The sequence below is a fragment of the Camelus dromedarius genome, chromosome X (assembly GCF_036321535.1).
Source record: "Camelus dromedarius isolate mCamDro1 chromosome X, mCamDro1.pat, whole genome shotgun sequence".
NCBI classification, from domain to species: domain Eukaryota; kingdom Metazoa; phylum Chordata; class Mammalia; order Artiodactyla; family Camelidae; genus Camelus; species Camelus dromedarius.
This window is the reverse complement of record NC_087472.1, coordinates 64,674,060-64,694,266: the sequence shown is the minus strand read 5'-3', so window position 1 is coordinate 64,694,266 and position 20,207 is coordinate 64,674,060. Positions and strand designations below refer to the sequence as shown.

General features: G+C 38.2%; 1 protein-coding gene across 3 annotated transcripts in view; it reads left to right on the top strand.

The window, feature by feature from the left end:
* The first annotated feature begins 1,447 nt into the window (after nucleotides 1-1,447).
* The window catches only part of HEPH (hephaestin), a 96,114-nt gene continuing 77,354 nt past the window's right edge, over nucleotides 1,448-20,207 (top strand). For 2 of the 3 annotated variants that reach the window (XM_031446533.2, XM_010981996.3), the window contains exons 1-8: nucleotides 1,448-1,741; nucleotides 8,084-8,289; nucleotides 9,947-10,191; nucleotides 11,181-11,393; nucleotides 12,116-12,298; nucleotides 13,414-13,668; nucleotides 15,961-16,129; nucleotides 17,302-17,438. In XM_031446533.2, the coding sequence (XP_031302393.1) occupies nucleotides 1,712-1,741; nucleotides 8,084-8,289; nucleotides 9,947-10,191; nucleotides 11,181-11,393; nucleotides 12,116-12,298; nucleotides 13,414-13,668; nucleotides 15,961-16,129; nucleotides 17,302-17,438 (1,438 nt within the window). In that variant the 5' untranslated portion in view covers nucleotides 1,448-1,711. The remainder of the gene's footprint in view (nucleotides 1,742-8,083; nucleotides 8,290-9,946; nucleotides 10,192-11,180; nucleotides 11,394-12,115; nucleotides 12,299-13,413; nucleotides 13,669-15,960; nucleotides 16,130-17,301; nucleotides 17,439-20,207) is intronic. The other variant, XM_031446532.2, reaches the window with a different exon arrangement.

The following is a 20,207-nucleotide window of genomic DNA, read 5'->3' as shown; positions in this document are numbered from 1 at the left end:
AGTCTTTGAAAGTCTTCCTCCCTGGACCCTGCTCCAGACTCTTTAAACCCAGGAGAGAAAAATGTGCCGAGACTGCCTGGGGAACGGCATCTGCTCCTAGCCAAGATCTCCTCATCACAATGTAAGGATATCTGGTGGTAGAACAGCCATCATACCTGTCTCCTTCTTATACCTGGTTCTGGTGTGTAGACATAGTTTTTTCCAAAGAGGTATGGGGTTCTCACCTTTTTCTCCATGAATTACTCTACTCATTCTTTTCTTAAACATTTTATCTTTAAAACTAACTCTTTCTTCCCCCACTCGTAATATCTAGAATGTGTTTTCTTCATGGAATCAAAGATATGTAAATTTATAGAGCTGGGAGGGTCCATATGTAAAGTCCTCATTGTACAAATGGAAAGACTGAGGCCCAAAGAAGAGAAGGGCCTGACCCAAGACTGTATAGCTGATTATTTCAAGACCAAACCAGGACTGGAACCTAGGTCATTATGCTCAGACCAGTGATTTTCACTATCCTCTCTTTCCAGCAGGAACAAGTACAGCTTCTGGTTTTAAATAAATCAAACTCCAGTTACACCCTGAAATTTTAGGGCCCATTTTACCTTTTTTTAAGTTTAGGTTTTTTTTTTTTAATTTAATATTTCCAATTCTTCTGAGCCTTCTTAGATTTTAGGATGTTGACTTATGTTAATCCAGGCTATCTTCTAACTACATCTTGTCTACTTGATGGAAAATGTGATTAATACAGCCCTGGGGTTTCACTCTAGGAGCTGCTAAAAATGGCAGAGGCAGAGTTAATGTACATTTTTAAAAATCTAGTAGTAACTTGTGGACAGCCGGCACTCAATAGGGTTGAAGTCACTTCCCTCATTGCAAAAGGGCTCTGTGTTTCCCTCTGAAGTAGCACAATGTGGTAGTGTGGACTCTAAAGGTCTGGACAAATCCAATAAAACTCCCCCCTCTCTTACTTCCTAATTGTGTGATCTTCAACTGTTACCTTCCCTCTCAGAGCCTGTTTTCCTTCAGTTGTAGAATAAGGAGAATTAGAGTATCCATTTCACAGGATAATTGTGAAACTTAAATGAGAGAATGCATGTAAAGTGGTTAACATAGAGCCTGACATGTAGAAAGCTCTTTGTTTTATTACCAGTTTTATTTTTTTCTACTACCAAGTAAACATGGCCTCAGAATAACAGGCAGTGTTGATAACTGTACTTCACAGAAAGAAAGGAAAAATTTGGTGGGGATGGGGGATCTTACCACATCTTGTAACCCTTACAGAGGGCTCTATTTCTTAAATAGGGCTATTGGAATCCTTCTATGAGCTCTGATTGGCCACACTGACAGTGCATTTCCTCCCCTTCTCAGCAAATACCAACTAGCAAGCTGAGATAACAGGAATGCAGCCCACCCTCTTGTAATTCCTCCTGGGATCCTAACCGGGATTTGGAAAACACCCGGATATGGTCAAAGAACCATCCCGGGTTTTGTACCAAACCAGGCCCGGAACAGGACATTCCAGTAGTTTAGTTTCTGGAAAAGAGGGCACCCAGAAATGCCCCTGCCTCCATTCACCACTCCCCAGTAACACCAGCCAAATTGGAGCCCGGAATTTAATTTATGAGAAAGGCCCTGTAACCCAGGATACTGAATGAGCAGGCCTGGCAGACTCACGCTGGGGTCTGCAGTTCAGCATCACTAGGCCGCTGACATGAATATGGAAGGGTTTTCTCCAGCAAAGGTAAGATTTTTTCTCCTCTCTTTCCAAGCCCTACTTTGTCTCCTTTTCTTTGTGAAAATCTTTATTCAGCTGCTTTTAGGGGAGTCCTGGCCCACTAGGAGAGAAAGCCAGTGGCTGAGAAGTTGGAGGAAGCATGCCTGGGTGAGCAAGGAAGTTAAAGTGGACAATAGGCTTTCTTTGTTCCTCTTGCCAAAATGGCCAGGAGCACACTGGCTCGACTGTTTCAGAGATGATCCTGGGGTTGTAGAGAGTAGTTAATTTTCCTGTTTAAATAGTGAGCTCATTTTCTGTCTCACAGGTTGTGGGATTGTGAGGTGACATATCTGAGGACTACATAAATGGGAAGATCAAGCACTTAAAAATAATCACTTAGTTTTATACTTTAACATCCAGATTGGCAATAAATAATAGCTGAACTAAGCTATCAGTTTAAAATCTGAATTATTTCTCACACATAGTGCCGAAACAGAAGAAATATCTTAGAAAATATAAATTCAGATTCTGGCTTTATAAATAACTGCCTCTTGACTTTGAGCAAACCCCTTCATCTCTCTGGTCTCAGTTTTCTATACATAACATCAAGGGACTGAAAAAAGCTAGTTTCTAAAGGTCTTTATGGATGTATAAATCTGTAATACATTCTTTCTTTTTACTGAGCATCTGTTGAAGTCCTTTGCTAGGGGCTCATCTATCAATTACTTTGTTTGAGCTTCAAAACAATTGTGTGAAATAAATACCCTCTCAGTTTTAGATGAGAAAAGTGAGGCTCAAATAGGTGAAAGTGACTTGTTGAAGTCACATAGCTATGAAAGGCAAGAAACAGGATTTGAATCCAGGTCTTCTAATTTTAAATCAGTATATTTTCTATGATACCACAACTGGGGTGTGAGGAAATGAAGTATCCTCCTTAAAAAATGCAACTATATAGTGAAATCACTTGTCCCAGGAACAGTATGGTGATGATATATTGGACATGATTGCCAGGCTAGAGGATCAGGAGCCTTAGTACTAGCTCTCAGGTCTTCAGGTGAACCCCTTCTTCTGTGGGCCTCAGTTTACCCAACTCTGACATGCAAGGATACAGTGATAATGATTAAATAATAATATAAATTGTGCTTGTACTATCTGGAAACTTTTGAGGCTTACAACATTTTCCCTCCAAGTTAAGAAATTCCCATACCCACAGAAGGTGAGAAAATCCCCATCTGGGACCTATTTTGAGTCACAAGGTGAAGAAAAAGCCACAAAGCTTCAAGGAACTAGAAGGCCAAAAGATCAGTCTTGATGGAGGGTTCTATTAGGAAGGCTACTGAGATTACATACAAAACCTCAAGTATTAATCAGCATTCTTGTGTCCAGTTGAGTGATCCTTTGTCTAGGATGAACCTATAGAAGCCAGTCTATTCCAACTCAGAGAGAAAATAAAATTGTCACACCAAAGGAACAAGTTGCAAATTCTAGGGGAAAAAGTGACACAAACTGTCATGGATGATGGGGACCGGGCCCAGGTGACATTGGGATAATAGGAAAGTAAGGTTTGACTGGTCTCAGTGTATATAAAATAAACTATGTCTAATTTGAAGAATCCTAGAAATCTCTCTCTGTCTCTCTCTTTCCTCCTTTGAGCACCTCTTCCTTCTCTCCTTCTTTTTTTACTCTCCTCCATGATTCTTGCTCATCTTACTTATTTTATTTATTTCACTTATTTCATTTCTCCTTTTATCTTTCCCTTTTATTTTTCCTCTTTAGTCTGGCCTTTCTATAAGACTTCCTCCTGTGGGCTCAGCTGAGAGGAAATAGCCTTGCTTAAGTGAAAAGTTTGCACAGAGTTTTCAAATCCTTCATCTCATATAATCTTTATAGCAAACTAATGAGGAACCCAAAGCAGAGATTATCTCCATTTAAGAGATGAGGAAACTGAGGCTCAGGAAACTAGGTGACTTGCTCCATGTCATACAACTAATAAATGGTGAATCAAGAACTAGAAACTATTTTTTCTAGAGTCTAAATTTTTCAATCTTACCATGAAATATCCAAGTAATTCTAAAGGAATGTTATCATTTTCTTCTGTTTTTATAATATATGGTAAAACTAAATTAAAAGCCACAACCACAACAACAATAACAACAACAAATGCAGCTTTGGAAATAAAAAAGGAAGTTAGTGATTAGAAAGAATGAAAACTTATGTTTATCAGATACCTACTAAGTCCTTGATGTTATTTCATTCAAAGACAACTGAAAACAGCACTCAAACCTCAGTTTATCTGACTCAAAAGTTTTGGTTCTTTCCATTATATAATGTTGCTTCCAAAGAATCTAATCTCAGCCATTTACATGTGCCTGTATGCTTGGTATGTGTTACTGTATAAAAGAACTCATGAGTGTGTATGCATTGCAGCTATCCCTAAAATGTTACACTTTTGTGTTCCTGGCAATTTTCATTTCTAAACATATTTCCTTGTCTATAATAATCATAGTCACAAATATTTTTTGATCTCTTACTTGTGCACTTGAGTACTTATTTGTGTTCTATGCACTTACAGATCTTAATTCATTTAATTTTCACAACTACTCTGAGATGTAGCAAATAGTATTAATTCCATTTCAAAGATGAAAACACTATAGTTAGAGAAGTGAAGTACTTTATCAAGTAACACAGCTAAGAAAAGTGGAGCCAAGATTCGTTTAGGTAATCTGATTCCAAAGCTGTTACCTGGATGCAAAATAGGGAAGAAAATCCTTATCTCATAAGAGTTTGAGAATAAAATAAGATAGCAGATGTGAAAAACATACTGTAGATTGGAAAGTGTTAGGCAAAATCTAAGTTGTATTTTTCCTCAGGTTTTATTGTCTAGTCCTTTTGTTCATTAATCACCACCTTTGAATACTTGTTCACTGTATGCTGAACTTCTGTACCAGTCTTTTCTGGGAATATTTCCAAGTTAACCACGTGCTTCTCCAGTTGTGGTGCTCTTACCTGGGACAAGTTTATCTCTAGTTAAGTTTAAGGCACAACAGCAAGTTTAAAGGAGGTTTGCATGTTGCATTCAGACGTTCATTGAATCAAAGACACTTTTTCCCTGCTGAGGACATGGCTGTTTGTGTGAAAATATATGGTACTATATGTTGGTACATGTGACTGCACCTGTGTTTCATCAGTGAATGTGAGAGCTAGAAGGACTCTTTGAGAGCTCTTTATATAAAACATTTTGTAGTTCTGTGTTTTTGCATTTCATAATATTCTCAAACATCCATGACCCCAAAAGAGTAAGCACTATTTGTCCAGCTCCATTATTTTGTAGATGAGAAAACTGAGGCTCACCAAGGTGCAGTAACTTGCTTAAGGTCACTCTTTGGACCAGTGATGAACTTGAACTAGAGTTACCTGGTGGGAAAAATGTATGTCTATGTTGCTTTATGTCACTTTAACAGTAGCTGTTAATGTTACACTTACAAGGCTCCCATCACCACATTTGCCAATAAATATACAGACTTCTAAGATGTGACATCCACCCTCAGGGAGTTTATAGTCCAATCTGGTAAATAAAGACAGTTCATGAGGCAGCTTATGAGACAGAAAGATAATAATACAAAGTCTGACAATGCAATTGGATGATATAGAGAGTAAGTAGTCCTTCAGAGGACAGTAAAATGGAGAGGCTAGAGAGAACTTTCTGGAGCAATGAGGATTTAAGTTAGTCCTTAGAGTAGAAATACAGAACATATGATGTGTGGGAGACAGTGATGAATCAATTAACAAATGGTAGCCAAGAAGGAGAAGGAAGAAGGAAATGAGCAGTTACTGTTTGTTACATTCTAAGTATTAATTGTACTGGGGCTCTTTCATGCAAGTTTTCTAACTTACTCCTCCAAGGCTTATATTATTATACATATTTTGTAGATAAGAAAACAGATTCAGAGTGGTTAAGTATTACTCAAAGCTACACAGCTGGTCAGTGAGAAAGCCAAGCTTTAGAAAGAAGAATCCAAGAACAAGACTTTTCAGCTATCAAGGGCTTTCTGCCAAATGTCATATAAAGACTAAGGATTAATATTTGGGCTACTACTGTGTGTGGAGGAATGTGAGAAGTTTTGTTTATCAATCAAGGTAAATATCTGGGAATTTCCTATCCATATGTGAGTCTGTGCATATATTTGGTTTTCTATTTTTGATTAATAGTCTCTATATTATGTGCTTAGGTTGAGAATTTAGTGAAATAATTCATATAAAAAGCTGAGCATTGTATTTAGCATGTAGTAATCTCTTGATGAATGATACCTACCATCATTATTATCATCATTATGAATGATATTGATTAGATGTATCTCTGCCTATTTGAATATATGTGTCTGTTTCTAGAAGTGATCATAAGTACATGTAATTGCATGTTTCAGAGTGTATGGAGTTTTCCCACATGTGACTACAGCTATAGGCATATGCAAACATACCTTGGAGATATTTCAGATTTGGTTCCAGATCACTGCAATAAAGTGAATATCACAATAAAATGAGTCACACAAATTATTTTTTTGGTTTCCCAGTGCATATAAAAGTTCTGTTTACACTATACTGTAGTCTATGAAGTGTGCAATAGCATTAGGTCTAGAAAAAAAACAATGTACATACTTGAATTTAAAATGCTTTATTGCTAAAAAATGCTAAACATCATCTGGCAATGCAGGGTTGCCACAAATCTTCAATTTGTAAAAGCGCAATATGTGCAAAGTGCAAAAAAGTGAAGTGCAATAAAACAAGATATGTCTGTATATGTTCTCTGTGTATATGCATGTAAGTGCACAAGTATATTTTGTAGAAGGTCGTATATCATGGTGATTAAGAACATGTATACTTGAAACTAATATAATATTATGTCACCTATACTTCAATTAAAAAAAAAAAAAACAGATACTGGACCTATACTTCCTTGAGCTTACAACCCAATGCTACTGACTGTTAACTAGGTGAGCTTGGACAGATTATCTTATACCTCTGTTCTGCAGTTTCTCCTTCTATAATATGAAGATAATGCTGGCATTTGCTTCATAGTGTTGTTGTGTGGATTAAATGATTTAATCTATGTAAAACACTTAGAACAATGCCTGACATGCCACGATCACACAATAAATATTGCTGTGATGACAGTAATGATGATGATGATGATGAAAGTGACTAAGACTCTATGTGACAGTGTGGTTCTATGTCTGGATGCAAGTTTGTGCACCTCTGCTTTTAGATAAGACTTCATGTGTCTAAGTGTATGCAAATGTATATCTATGTCTGTTTGTGTTACATTATTTGTGTTTCTGGGATTGACTGTGGCTGTGTCTGGTATGACTGAGTACTTCATATCAGCCCTAAGAAGCCTAACTGCCTGACTGATGTAGTGGAGTGAGAGGCTAGAGGTTTAATTCTAACTCTGACTCAGGATTGGACACATGAAATGAATTTGTGCTTGGCAGAGAACCAGCAGAGAACATTTCTTCTGAGAATGTGCTAAGTTCACAGCTCAATGTATTTTCACAGACTAAACACACTCATGTAACCAGTAAATGAATCATGAAACAGAATATTACCTAGAACCCTTTCTCCCCTTCCCTTAGCAGTCACTGATCCTTACCCCAAGGGCAAAGATTATCCTGGCTTCTAACAGCATAGATTATTTTGCCTGATTTTGTACTTTACATAAATGAAGTTATACAGTGTGTACTCTTTTTTGTCTGGTTTCTTTCTGCAGCATTATGTTTGTGAGAGACATCTATATTTTCACATATAGTTGTAGTTTGTTTATTATCATTGCTATATAAAATTCCACTGCATGAATAAAATGCAATTTACTCATTCATTACAGTGTTCATGGACATGTTGGCTGTTTCCAGTGTGAGTCTATGAACATTCTAGTAAATGTCTTTTGGTGAATTCTCATTTGCCTTTAAATGCAGTTAATAGAGGATGGAAAGAGGCAATGATGAAAGCAGAGAGAGACACAGGCAGAATCAGTGACTTGATTCAGATACCAAGTGAATCAATGACTCAGTCAGGCTTCTGATGCCTGTCTCCTGATTTTTGGAACAGAGTATATTCTTCTTTATACACTGCTGAAGTGGATCCTGATTTCTCTTCTGAAGGAACTAATACATAATTGTCAGTACAAGTGAACTTTTAACTTTGCCCTCTAAAGTCCAATGTTTAGAGATCCTTGAACACTTGTTGAAAAGAATCAGGAAAGGTGTATATTCTGGGCTCATTGGGTTTTGTTTTCTCAGTCACTCTGTCTGGCTCTTGCCTCTTTCATTTTCCAGATACATGCAAAGCACTTTTGTTCTCTTTCTTCTATACCAGCAGCTATTCATTTGCCTGTTCCCCAGAGTAATGTGGGCCATGGAATCAAGCCGTCTCCTCTGGGCTCTGCTATTCATGCAACCCTTGTGGCTCCAACTGACTGATGGGGCCACTAGAGTCTACTATCTGGGCATCCAGGATGTGCAGTGGAACTATGCTCCAAAGGGAAGAAATGTCATCACGAACCAGCCTCTGGACAGTGACACGTAGGTTTAATCTCTTGTGGAATTAGAGCTGGAGTTGTAGAGGGACACCCTTGAGGTCAATAGGTAGCTCTTGAGGACCTTTTCCCAGGGTGTGGTTACAAACTGCTCCTGATCTCTGTGTTGTACCTCCAATGACACATTTCCTGAGACGAGAAATAGTTGATTCAGGAGGAGTCTGATTTTCCATACTGAAATGCCTCAACATTTTTAGGGTTCAAAAGGTCATTACGTATTGCCTTGATTCTAAGGTGATATCCACAATGCTGTTTTAGTAATAGCTGTTTAGCCTTTAAACAAGAAACTTGAAATATATACAGGGTTTGTAAGATGTGTGTATTGTAGGTATGTTGCCATGTTCAGTGGAACTATACTGACTTGAGATATGTGAAGTTGTAAAAATATAATATCAACCTTAGAATCAGGGAAAGAATAGTAGTAGCTATCACTTATGTAACACTTTGTGACAGGCACCATACTAGAAGTTTACATACTTTGTCTAACCTGATTCTTACAAAAACTCTAAAAGGAGAGTATGAATATTCTTGTAGGTGAGATAATTGAGGCTCAGAGAGATCAAGTGACTTGCCCAAGTTCCACAGCTAGTACACGGGAGAGCTAGGATTCAAACCTGGGTAATGTGGATGCAAAGCTCATACTCTTCTCACCATTCTGCCTCTCAAAGATCCCACAGGATTAACTTTTCTTAATCTTAGAGCTTTGCAGGTGTTCCACAAATATCTATTGAGAAAAAAATCAAAAGAATATATTTTAAAAATCTTTTGTGATCATGAATTGCTTTGTTTCTTAAAAATCTCAGAGTTTTCCAAAGTTGATTGTAACATCTCAGATCTCTCTAGGAAGAATTAGAGTAGGAAAATCAGCTGTCTTTTTTGACAAACTATCTTTCAACTTATCTAGTTTTGGAGGCACAGAGTCTTTATATTAAAAGTGTCTTTAACAGATAACTTTGTTATACCCTATCCCCAATACTTTGAATCAACAGTTAACATTTGTTAAGTATTTACTGTTTTCCAGATGCTTTTCTAAATTCTTAGATATTTTGATTACTTAAGTCACCAGTAACAACTGTCTGAAATTGGTACTGTGATTATCTCCATTTTACAGATGGGGAAACTATGTACAGAGAAATTAAGTAACTTGCTCAAAGTCCCACAGATTTGGAAATGGCAACAATGGCATTTAATTGAAACTTCCTGGCTCCACATTTGTGATCTTACCACTATGCTGTAAGACTTCCCGTATATAGCAGGACAACACTAAGTCAAGGCACATGGATAGGGAGTTGATCACTTAAAGAGTCAGTCCATAGTTATTGCCTCCCCATTACCATATATTAGGTTGTACTGCATGAAATTGCCATTTTGTAGGTTAAAAGTGCTGAAATACAAATACATGCATATGCTTTAACTTAATACTTCTCACAATTAGATTCTAACCTAAAGCTTTCATCTTTTGACTAGTACAACCCCACTTCCTCTTGTTTTGCCCTAAACAAAGATAGGGCAACAAACATTGATACTGGCCTCATTGGACACCTGTAAAAGAGGTATAGGCCCTAAGTGTGAGCTCTGACTTTTTAGTCAGCCTCCTCTGGAAAAAAAAGACAAAATTGTGACTCTCCTTCCTTCCTTCCCAGAGTAGCTTCCAGCTTCCTAAAGTCTGACAAGAACCGAATAGGAAGCAGCTACAAGAAGACCATCTACAAGGAGTATATGGATAGCTCATACATGGATGAAATGTTTCAGCCGGCCTGGTTGGGCTTCCTGGGGCCAGTGTTGCAGGCTGAAGTGGGAGATGTCATCCTTATTCACCTGAAAAATTTTGCCACTCGTCCCTACACCATACACCCCCATGGTGTTTTCTATGAGAAGGACTCAGAAGGTAAATCAGTTTGCCCTTTCTTTTTCCTGCCCACAACAAATATCCTTTTTCCATTACTGCCATCTGAGAGAGAAGAGCTGGGAACAAAGATAGTCTTTTCTTCCTTATTGATCTGAGGTGTCATGGACTCTCCTCAGTGAAAACATGGCTGGATACTGTTATCAATTCTGCTATTCATACTCTGTTTGACTTTGCACAAGCCACTGCCCCTCTCTGGACCTCAGATTCTTCATTAAGAATGTAGAGATTCAATTCACCTTTTATCACAAATAATTACTTGAATTACATTCCCCTAAAATAGTTGTGCTTTGAAAAGAGATGAGTTTGTTCTGAAAGTAAGGGAGCATTATTCTAATGCCACAGTCTTCCAAAAGATCCATTTTTTTTTCTTAAGAGGGAGTTTGTGTTACTCATCTGTATCTCCCACTATCCCAGGCCCAATGGCCTATAATACTGACACAACAATGAGTAAGTGGAATAGAGAGGGAAGTCAGAATGCTCTAACTTGGCTGCTAACTCACTGTATGACCTTGGGTAAGTTATTTTTCCTCTTCCATAAAATGGGAAGTAGACCAACTTATCATTAAGTTGCCTTTAGACTGAAATTCTGTGATTGTCTGCTGTTTGTTTTCCAAAGTGATGTTTGAAGGAAGGAAATTCTGTGTTCTCTCTTGCCTCCATGTCATTGGCTTTGCACCAGGGCACTACTAGATTAGGCTGTGCAGCACTTTTCATGGCCATAGTTCCTTCCCCAAGGGCTGTCACCTCTCCACCCACTGTTGATGTGAGATCTAGGGTTCTTTGACTACCTGAATTACCTGAATCTGTGCCCTCCTCAGGTTGTGAGCAACACTATGCTGGACTTTAGAAGTCTACCCTCCATAAGACTAGAACTAGGTGTCCCATATGTCAACTTCTCTAGGTTTCTATATCTGCCAGGCTCCCTTTGACTCACTCTGGGACTGGGCATGTGCAATTTTATTTTCTAGGCTCCTTATACCCAGATGGTTCCTCTGGTTGGCTGAAAACTGATGACTCTGTTCCCCCGGGAGGCAGTCACATCTACAACTGGACCATTCCAGAAGGTCATGCACCCACTGAAGCTGACCCAGCATGCCTCACCTGGATCTACCATTCTCATGTAGATGCTCCACGAGACATTGCTACTGGCCTCATTGGACCCCTTATAACCTGTAAAAGAGGTATAGACCCTAAGTGTGAGCTCTGAGATGCAGTTTGAAGTTTCTAGGGGAAGCAGTGATATAGTTGAGTTACCTACATATTGAGCAGAAGCCTGAGGCATATTAATTTAGCACCCAGGTTTATTAGCAGGAATAAATCCTGCCAAACACCATTTTAACTATCTTTTTTCTATTTCATCACATATTTGTTTCTAAAAATAAACAAAAACCAAAAATGTTACCAAAAAACACGTTGCTACTTTCTTTTTTCTTTTCTTATTTCATTTGAAAAACTTGATTAGTAATGATGGAAGTCAAGTCACATAAAAGTAAAGCATGTGTTAACAGTTTATGTGGATAGGATTGAAAGCCATCAGGATTTGGAGAGAATTGTGAATTTGGTTGGAAATAAGGTATGTTTAAGGTATAATCAGACCTGAAGAACTGGGTATTTTGATTAAGTATGGTCAGATTAGATCCCTGGGTTGAAGACATAGCCAGGCATAGTGGAAGGAACTTATTCTAGATCCTATACACCCTGCCTTCAAGCCCAAGGCTCAACTGAATTGGTGGTTTTATCTGGGGAGTTTTGAAATATAAATTAGCAGCAGAAGGCTCTATCTAACTTTTCTGACAGACCCTTAAGGCCCCTATCTTTCTATTCTTTTCTTATGAGTATCCCTTGCAGCTTACTGTTGCTAAAGAAAGAAAGTTCTTAAGGGTATATTTCTTACTTGCCCTAGGAACCCTGGATGGGAACTCCCCTCCTCGGCGGCAAGACGTGGACAAAGATTTCTTCCTGCTCTTTAGTGTGGTAGATGAGAACCTTAGCTGGCATATTGATGAGAACATTGCCACCTACTGCTCAGACCCTGCCTCAGTAGACAAAGAAGATGAAGCCTTTCAGGAGAGCAATAAGATGCATGGTGAGGTGGAAAGAGGTGGCCATACCATGATGGTGAACACTGATGGAGGGTCTCCACTGGGCCTAGTGTTTAGTGGGTGCTTTCACACATCTGGTCCTTTTTAATCCTCACAAGGACCAGGAGTAGTAGGCAGCTTTTCCCTGTTTTACTCAGGAGGAAACTGAACCTCCAGTATTACACAGAAAATAAATAGCACAGCTAAAATTCCAACCCTGATTTATCTGACTGCATAGACAGTGCTCTTGCCACCAGATACCCTGCCTCCTAAAGTGGAATGGCTCAGGCTGTTGACACCAAAGTCATGCACCATGTGCTCCGTCACCTTGGTGGGGGTTGCCTGCCAATATAATTAGTTAATCATTCATTGTTCTAAAAAGATGCAATCTGGAGAAAATTACCCACTTTGTGGAGAAAAAAAATGATTTCCCATAAGGGAATTTATCATCTTAATTAAATTTAAAACAAACTAAAGGCACAAAAGCCCTGAGGCATAGACAGAGTACTGATTTTAGAAATGGAAACAAGTTGATTTGGCTTTTGTTAATTATAGGAGTGATTTACCTGTCCTTGGTGACAGAGGTAGGCTCAAAATCAGAGTCCCAAGGGGAGGTGAAAACTCAGAGGGAAGAGGCAGAGGATTGCTTTGACAGCTCAAATTTCTCTTGGGTTTTATACCAATTGCATGTAATAACCATGATAATTAGTCAGCTAACTTGACAACAGTCCTGTGGAAATTTCAGAAGGAAATTGACCTAGAAGGAAAGAACAGTTTGTGAAATAAACTACATTTCTTAGAAAGCGTCCTCAGGTTGTGGGGTTGAAATCTTGGCTTTACCACTTAATAACTCTGTGGCCTTGGGAGAGAAGTAACTTTGCCTTTCTGAGCCTGATTTTCTTTTTTCTTTTTTCTTTTTTTTTTTTACATAAGACCAACAATACCTGCCTATTTCTGAAAGCTGTTTGTGAGATTTAAATGAGATAATGCATATGGTCATCCAGTATGCTCTTTAAAACCTCATCTAAATGTTATCTATTATCATTATCAAATGATAAGGCTTCTCTCATTGGGTTGTCCTTTCCTAACTCTGATATTTTCTTTGGGTGTTCTTTTTCAGCAATCAATGGCTTTGTCTTTGGAAACTTACCAGAGCTAAGCATGTGTGCACAGAAGCGTGTGGCCTTGCACTTATTTGGCATGGGCAATGAGGTAGATGTCCACACAGCTTTCTTCCATGGACAGATGCTGACCATTCGAGGTCACCGAACTGATGTGGCTCACATCTTTCCAGCCACCTTTGTGACTACTGAAATGGTGCCTCAGGAACCTGGCACCTGGTTAATTAGCTGTCAAGTGAATAGTCACTTGCAAGGTGAGATCTAGCATCTCTGATCCTTCAAGTATAAGAGTAATGGTTATCAGGAGCCTGGGGCCATAAAATTGGTCTTTCAGGTGAGACAGTTGGGTATAAATTATAAAACACTAGTCTAGAATTCTGGGGAAAAAGATTCTTTCCTGGCTTAGCTATTAAATTACAGGGTGACCTGGGCACACCTCTCTGGGTTTCATCTTCCCCTTCTCTAATGTAAGATAGTGTAGGAATGGATGAGTGGAATTTTAAGGTGCCTTTTTTTTTTTTTTTTGCTCAGAATTCCAAGGAATTAAGACCTGATAATATTTGTTGCTGATTGAACAGAGAGACAGGGAGTGAAGGAGAAATTAGTTAAAAAAGAGTAAGGATTCTGCAAGAGATCACGGAATATTGTGGGCAAGTAATGACACAAGTAGGAACCCAACAGCAATAGGTGTAGAAGGTTTGGTTTTCAGAAGGAGAATGATTGAAGTGATGGCACAGTACACTGAGGAGCATCAGAGGTAAGGAAGAGCATATGAGGCAATGGAAAGAGTATTAGGTAGATGAAGGTTTAGAAGGTTTAAGTTGTCTCAGCTCTGAAAGAATCACTGCAAGACTTTGGAAATTTTCCTTTGCATTTCTGGGCTTCATTTGCCATGTATATAAAATTGGGGACTTTGTCTAAATAGTTTCTAAGATCCTCTTCAGCTCTCACTTTCTAGAATTATTTGATGTATAGTAAATTAGGTGAGTGTCAGGAAAGTGATATATGAGTATATGAAAGTGGATTTGAATAGGTGAGGAGTTATAGACTGGTGGGATAATGAGACTGGAATGGTAGGTTTGACCAAATAAGGGTCAGTTATTCATGTTCTGTCATCCAGGGTCTGCCCTCAGTCCCAAAGGTAACTGGGTACGGGAATATGAATATAGTTGGAGGTTAGAGATGCTGTGTGATAGTAGAGCAAGGATGAGCCTTAAAACCAGGCATGCCTGGATTCAAAACCTGGTTCCACCAGTTAGTTAACTTTGGTAAGTCATATCACTTTTCTGAGTCTATGTTTCCTCATCTGAGGTTTAAATAATGATTCCTACCTTATAAAGTTGTAATGAGGTTTCAGAGACATAATGGAATTTTGAATCTTAGAGACTAGAAAAATGATGGGACCAAGATAGTGGATACAAAGAGAAGAAAATGGGTACTCAAATTTGCATTTAGTAGATAGGTACTTAAATCCTTATTGCTGACTAGCTGTGCAATCTTAGGCAAGTTATTTAACCTCTCTGAACCTTAGTTTCCTTCATTGGTAAAAGCAGACATTAAAAGTCTGTTTCACAGGCTAGTTATGAGGATTGAAGAAGATAACATGCATAAGTCACCTGACACAGGGCCTGGCATATAATACACATTCAATAAAAGCAAATGTCCTTACTTCCTCCTTCTTAATACCTCAGATTTCTAATTTCAAATTTCAAATCTTCTTGAGATATTGTGAGACTCAAATGATATAATGTACCTGAATGACCTCTATAGATATCTAAGCAAATATAAGGCGGTATCTTCCATTACCACTATGCCTCAATATAACATCTTCCACATTTGGAAACACTACTTAGAATCTACATTTTCCTGACATTTGCAAGTGTGGAAATTTATCTGCATGTGTACAAGGTGTTCTATTATTTTGGGAGCTTCTCAATTTACAATTAACTTACTCCTCTTTTTTAAATTTGATGCTCCAACCAGCCTAGTGTGGTAGATTTCCCTCTTTTCACCATTTACAAATCAGGGGTTAAAGCTCAGATTTAGCAAGTGACTTACGTAAGGTCCTACAGGTAGTGATAAGACTTGGACTTAAGCTCTGGTTATGTAATATATATACAAATATTATATATATCGATCTATATTATTTATATATTTAATGATATAATTATATAATTTATATCTAATTTACATAATTATAAATTATATATTTTAAATATATAATATATATTTAAAGTGGTATATAAAATATATATATGTATATAATAATGTAAATATATAAAGTGTAAGCATTTTGTGGAGGAAAGAGTGAGGAAATATAAATGAGTCAGTGGTGGTGAGCAGGTAGAGATACTTAAATTCCCACTTGGGCTCCCTCTCTCCCAGACAGATTCTTAAGGAATGAGAAAAACTGGCCCATTTAGGGGAAGGGGTAAAGAGCTTTTAGAAGACAGGAGGGGGAAACATTAAGAGAAAGAGAGAGGTGAGCCATCTGGAGGAAATACATATTGAGTGGAATGGAGCCAGCCATGATGTTCTACTTCCAGATGGCATGCAAGCACTCTACAAGGTCAAGTCTTGCTCCACGGCACCTCCCATGAACCTACTCACAGGAAAAGTCCGGCAGTACTTCATTGAGGCCCATGAGATTCAATGGGACTATGGCCCAATGGGTCATGATGGGAGTACTGGGAAGAATTTGAGGGAGCCAGGCAGGTAAGAGACATTGGGCTCTCTCTCCCTACCCCTGGGCCCAGCCACAAACACCTATTACTCCCCTTCAGAAATCTCTCATTTCACATGGGGGGTCACAATCATTGTCTGTCTGGAGCTACATGACATAACTGTTAGATAAATTCTTGTGGCCCCCAGAAGAGTTGCTCTTGGGGAGCAAGCAATAAAGCTTTTCATACGGTTATGTCATATCCCCAGCAAAAGGTCCAAGCAGAAAACAAGGCAAAGGTGGGACCAGATCAGTTGAAATGGAAATTCTCAAACTCTTCTTTAATTTACCATTATTTACCTCTTTGCTCCTTCCTTTCTTTACAATAGTATGAAGGAGACATTTAAGCTGAAGTATAAAATGCACTTGGAAAAGTATAGGAAGAGGGGAGGCAACGTGCCTTGTGGCCATTCCATGACCATCCTTTTGGAGGAATTTCTCCAAATTCTTATGCATCATCCATGATTCATATGTGGGCAAGGTAGAGCAGAAGGTTAGTGCCCTAATCAGTTGCTAGGCCTTATGTTATGCTGACTCACTGGGCTATCAGTGATTCCAGGTCTTTCCAAAAGAGGCATCTGATAGATGGCTAAGAGAGTTTATAGGGGAAAATTCTTGGATATCCATCATGTTCATTCTTCCAGTAGGAAATACTATAACGGATCTGCAGAAAACATAGGAAAGTAGGCACTTGGGTCTCAGCATGACTTTTAGAATCTGCAACTGGTCTTGCTAAGTTAGTGGGCTTTCATTTTTGAATGAAGGATATTAGTGATTAAGGGGAGAAAGAATCTTGAGTACCTGAGGATGATTGAGAACAGATGTAAGACTACTTAACTCTGGAGAATAGAACTTGTCCCAGTGTCTGGAACTTGCAAGCAAGATTCCAACCTAACGTAAAGATCTCCAACAATTAAACATATCCAACAGTAAGAGGAATTGTATTCTCTGAGAATTAGTCCCCTGACTTTTGGAAGGTTCAAACAGAAGCTGTATATCACTGATTAGTGGTGTCACCAGAGGAGATACCTTCTCTAGGTGGAAGTTAACCTATATGATCTCTGAGATCCTTCATAACCACAAAAACCTACAACGATGAGAACAAGGGTGAGATGGGAGTCTATACGTGGATAAATCATGTGAAGTTTGCCTTCTTATATGCCAGTGGCTCACATAGATTCTTCGAGAAGAGCTCCAACCGAATTGGAGGTACTTACTGGAAAGTTCGATATGAGGCCTTCCAAGATGAGACATTCCAGGAAAGAGTGCAAGTGGAGGAAGAGAAGCATCTTGGAATACTGGGTGAGGAATCCTTAACTTGTGAATTTAATAGAATACAGCCAGAAAACTGGGGGGGCTTTAGAAACTGGAGCCTGTGAGCAGCTCAGAGGCACACTCGAGACCAGCATTTCCCTAAATGAGTCCCAAGAGATGAGTATTTTGTGAAAAGGGTTTTGGGTCTGAATATATATGAAAAACACTAAGTTAAAAATACTGTTATTTGATGCAGGACTTCTCAGAGGCTTGGATTTTTTTTGTTCATCTTGAATCTCCAAAATGGTAATAGAGTATATAACATTTCTTATATTTATTTTACTTATGAAACCTTTTTTTCCCATTGAACACCTTTTTTTAACAGTTTTATTGAGTTATAGTCATTTTACAATGTTGTGTCAAATTCCTCTGTAGAGCATAATTTTAAAGTTATACATGAACATACATATACTCACGGTTGCGTTCTTTTTCACTGTGAGCTACTACAAGATCTTGTATACATTTCCCTGTGCTACACAGTATAATGTTTAACTATTCTACATATGCCTGTCAGTGTCTACAAATTTTCAAATCCCAGTCAGTCCCTACACACCCCCCACCCCCTTGGCAACCACAAGGTTGTATTCTATGTCTATGAGTCTGTTTCTGTTTTGTATTTATGTTCTTTTTTTTTTTATTATTCCACATATGAGAGATCACATGTATTATTTTTCTTTCTCTTTCTTGCTTACTTCATTTAGAATGACACTCTCCAGGGACATCCATGCTGCTGCAAATGGTGTTATGTTGTCATTTTTTTGTGTGTGTGTGGCTGAAAAGTATTCCATTGTATAAATATACCACATCTTCTTAATTGATTCATCTGTTGATGGACATTTAGGCTGTTTCCATGTCCTGGCTATTGTAAATACTGCTGCTACGAACATTGGGGTGCAGGTGTCTTTTTGAAGTAGGCTTCCTTCTGGATATATGCCCAGGAGTGGGATTCCTGGGTCATACAGTAAGTCTATTCTTAGTCTTTTGAGGAATCTCCATACTGTTTTCCACAGTGGCTGCACCAACCTGCATTCCAACCAGCAGTGTAGGAGGGTCCCCCTTTATCCACAGCCTCTCCAGCATTTGTCATTTGTGGACTTTTGAATGATGGCCATTCTGACTGGTGTGAGGTGATACCTCATTGTAGTTTTGATTTGCATTTCTCTGATAATTAGTGATATTGAGCATTTTTTCATGTGCTTTTTGATCATTTGTATGTCTTCCTTGGAGAATTGCTTGTTTAGGTCTTTTGCCCATTTTTGGATTGGGTTGATTGTTTTTTTCTTATTAAGTCATATTAGCTGCTTATATATTCTGGAGATCGAGCCTTTGTCAGTTTCACCTTTTGCAAAAATTTTCTCCAATTCCAAAGGTTGTTTTGTTTCATTTATGGTTTCCTTTGCTATATAGAAGCTTCTAAGTTTAATTAGTTCCCATTTGTTTATTACTGCTTTTATTTCTATTGCTTGGGTAGACTGTTCTAGGAGAATATTTTTGAGATATATGTCAGATAATGTTCTGCCTATATTTTCTTCTAGGAGGTTTAATGTATCTTGTCTTATGTTTAAGTCTTCGCTCCATTTGGCATTTATTTTTATGTATGGTGTAAGGGAGTGTTTTAGCTTCATTGATTTACATGCTGCTGTCCAGTTTTCCCAACACCATTTGCTGAAGAGACTGTCTTTATTCCATTGTATATTCTTGCCTATTTTGTCAAAGATTAGTTGACCAAAAGTTTGTGGGTTCATTTCTGGGCTCTCTATTCTGTTCTACTGGTCCATATGTCTGTTTTCATACCAGTAACATGCTTTTTTGATTGCTGTAGCCCTATGGTATTGTCTGAAGCCTGGGAGACTTATTCCTTCAGTCTCTTTCTTTTTCTTCAGTAATGCTTTGGCAATTCTAGGTCTTTTGTAGTTTCATATAAATTTTATTATGATTTATTCTAGTTCTGTGAAATATGTTCTGGGTAATTTGATAGGGATTGCATTAAATCTGTAGATGCCTTGGGCAGTATGACCATTTTAACAATATTGATTCTTCCAATCCAGGAGCATGGGATGTCTCTCCATTTTTTATGTCTTCTTTAATTTCCTTCAGCAGTGGTTTATAGTTTTCTATGTATAATTCTTTCACCTCCTTGGTTAGATTTATTTCTAGGTATTTTATTACTTTGGGTGCTATTTTAAAGGGGAGTGTTTCTATACTTTCTTCTACTATTGATTCATCATTAGTGTAAAGAAATGCAACTGATTTTTGAACATTAATCTTGTAACCCGCTAACTTGCTGAATTCTTCAGTCAGCTCTAGTAGTTTTTGTGTGGAACTTTTAGGGTTTTCTATATATATAGTAAGATGTCGTTGGCATATAGTGACACTTTTACTTCTTCTTTTTCAATTTGGATCCCTTTTATTTCTCTCTCTTGCCTGCTTGCTGTGGCTAGGACTTCCAAGACTATGTTGAATAGGAGTGGTGATAGGGGGCAGCCTTGCCTTGTCCCAGAGTTTATTGGGAAGCTTTTGAGTATTTCACTGTTGAGTAGTGTGCTGGCTGTAGGTTTGTCATATATAGCTTTTATTATGTTGAGATATGTTCCCTCTGTACCCACTTTGGTGAGAGTTTTTACGATAAATAGTGGTTGAATTTTATCAAATGCTTTTTCTGCATCTATTGAGATGATCATGTGGTTTTTGTCCTCTCTCTTGTTGATGTGATGTATTACATTGATTGATTTGTGTATGTTGAACCACCCTTGTGTC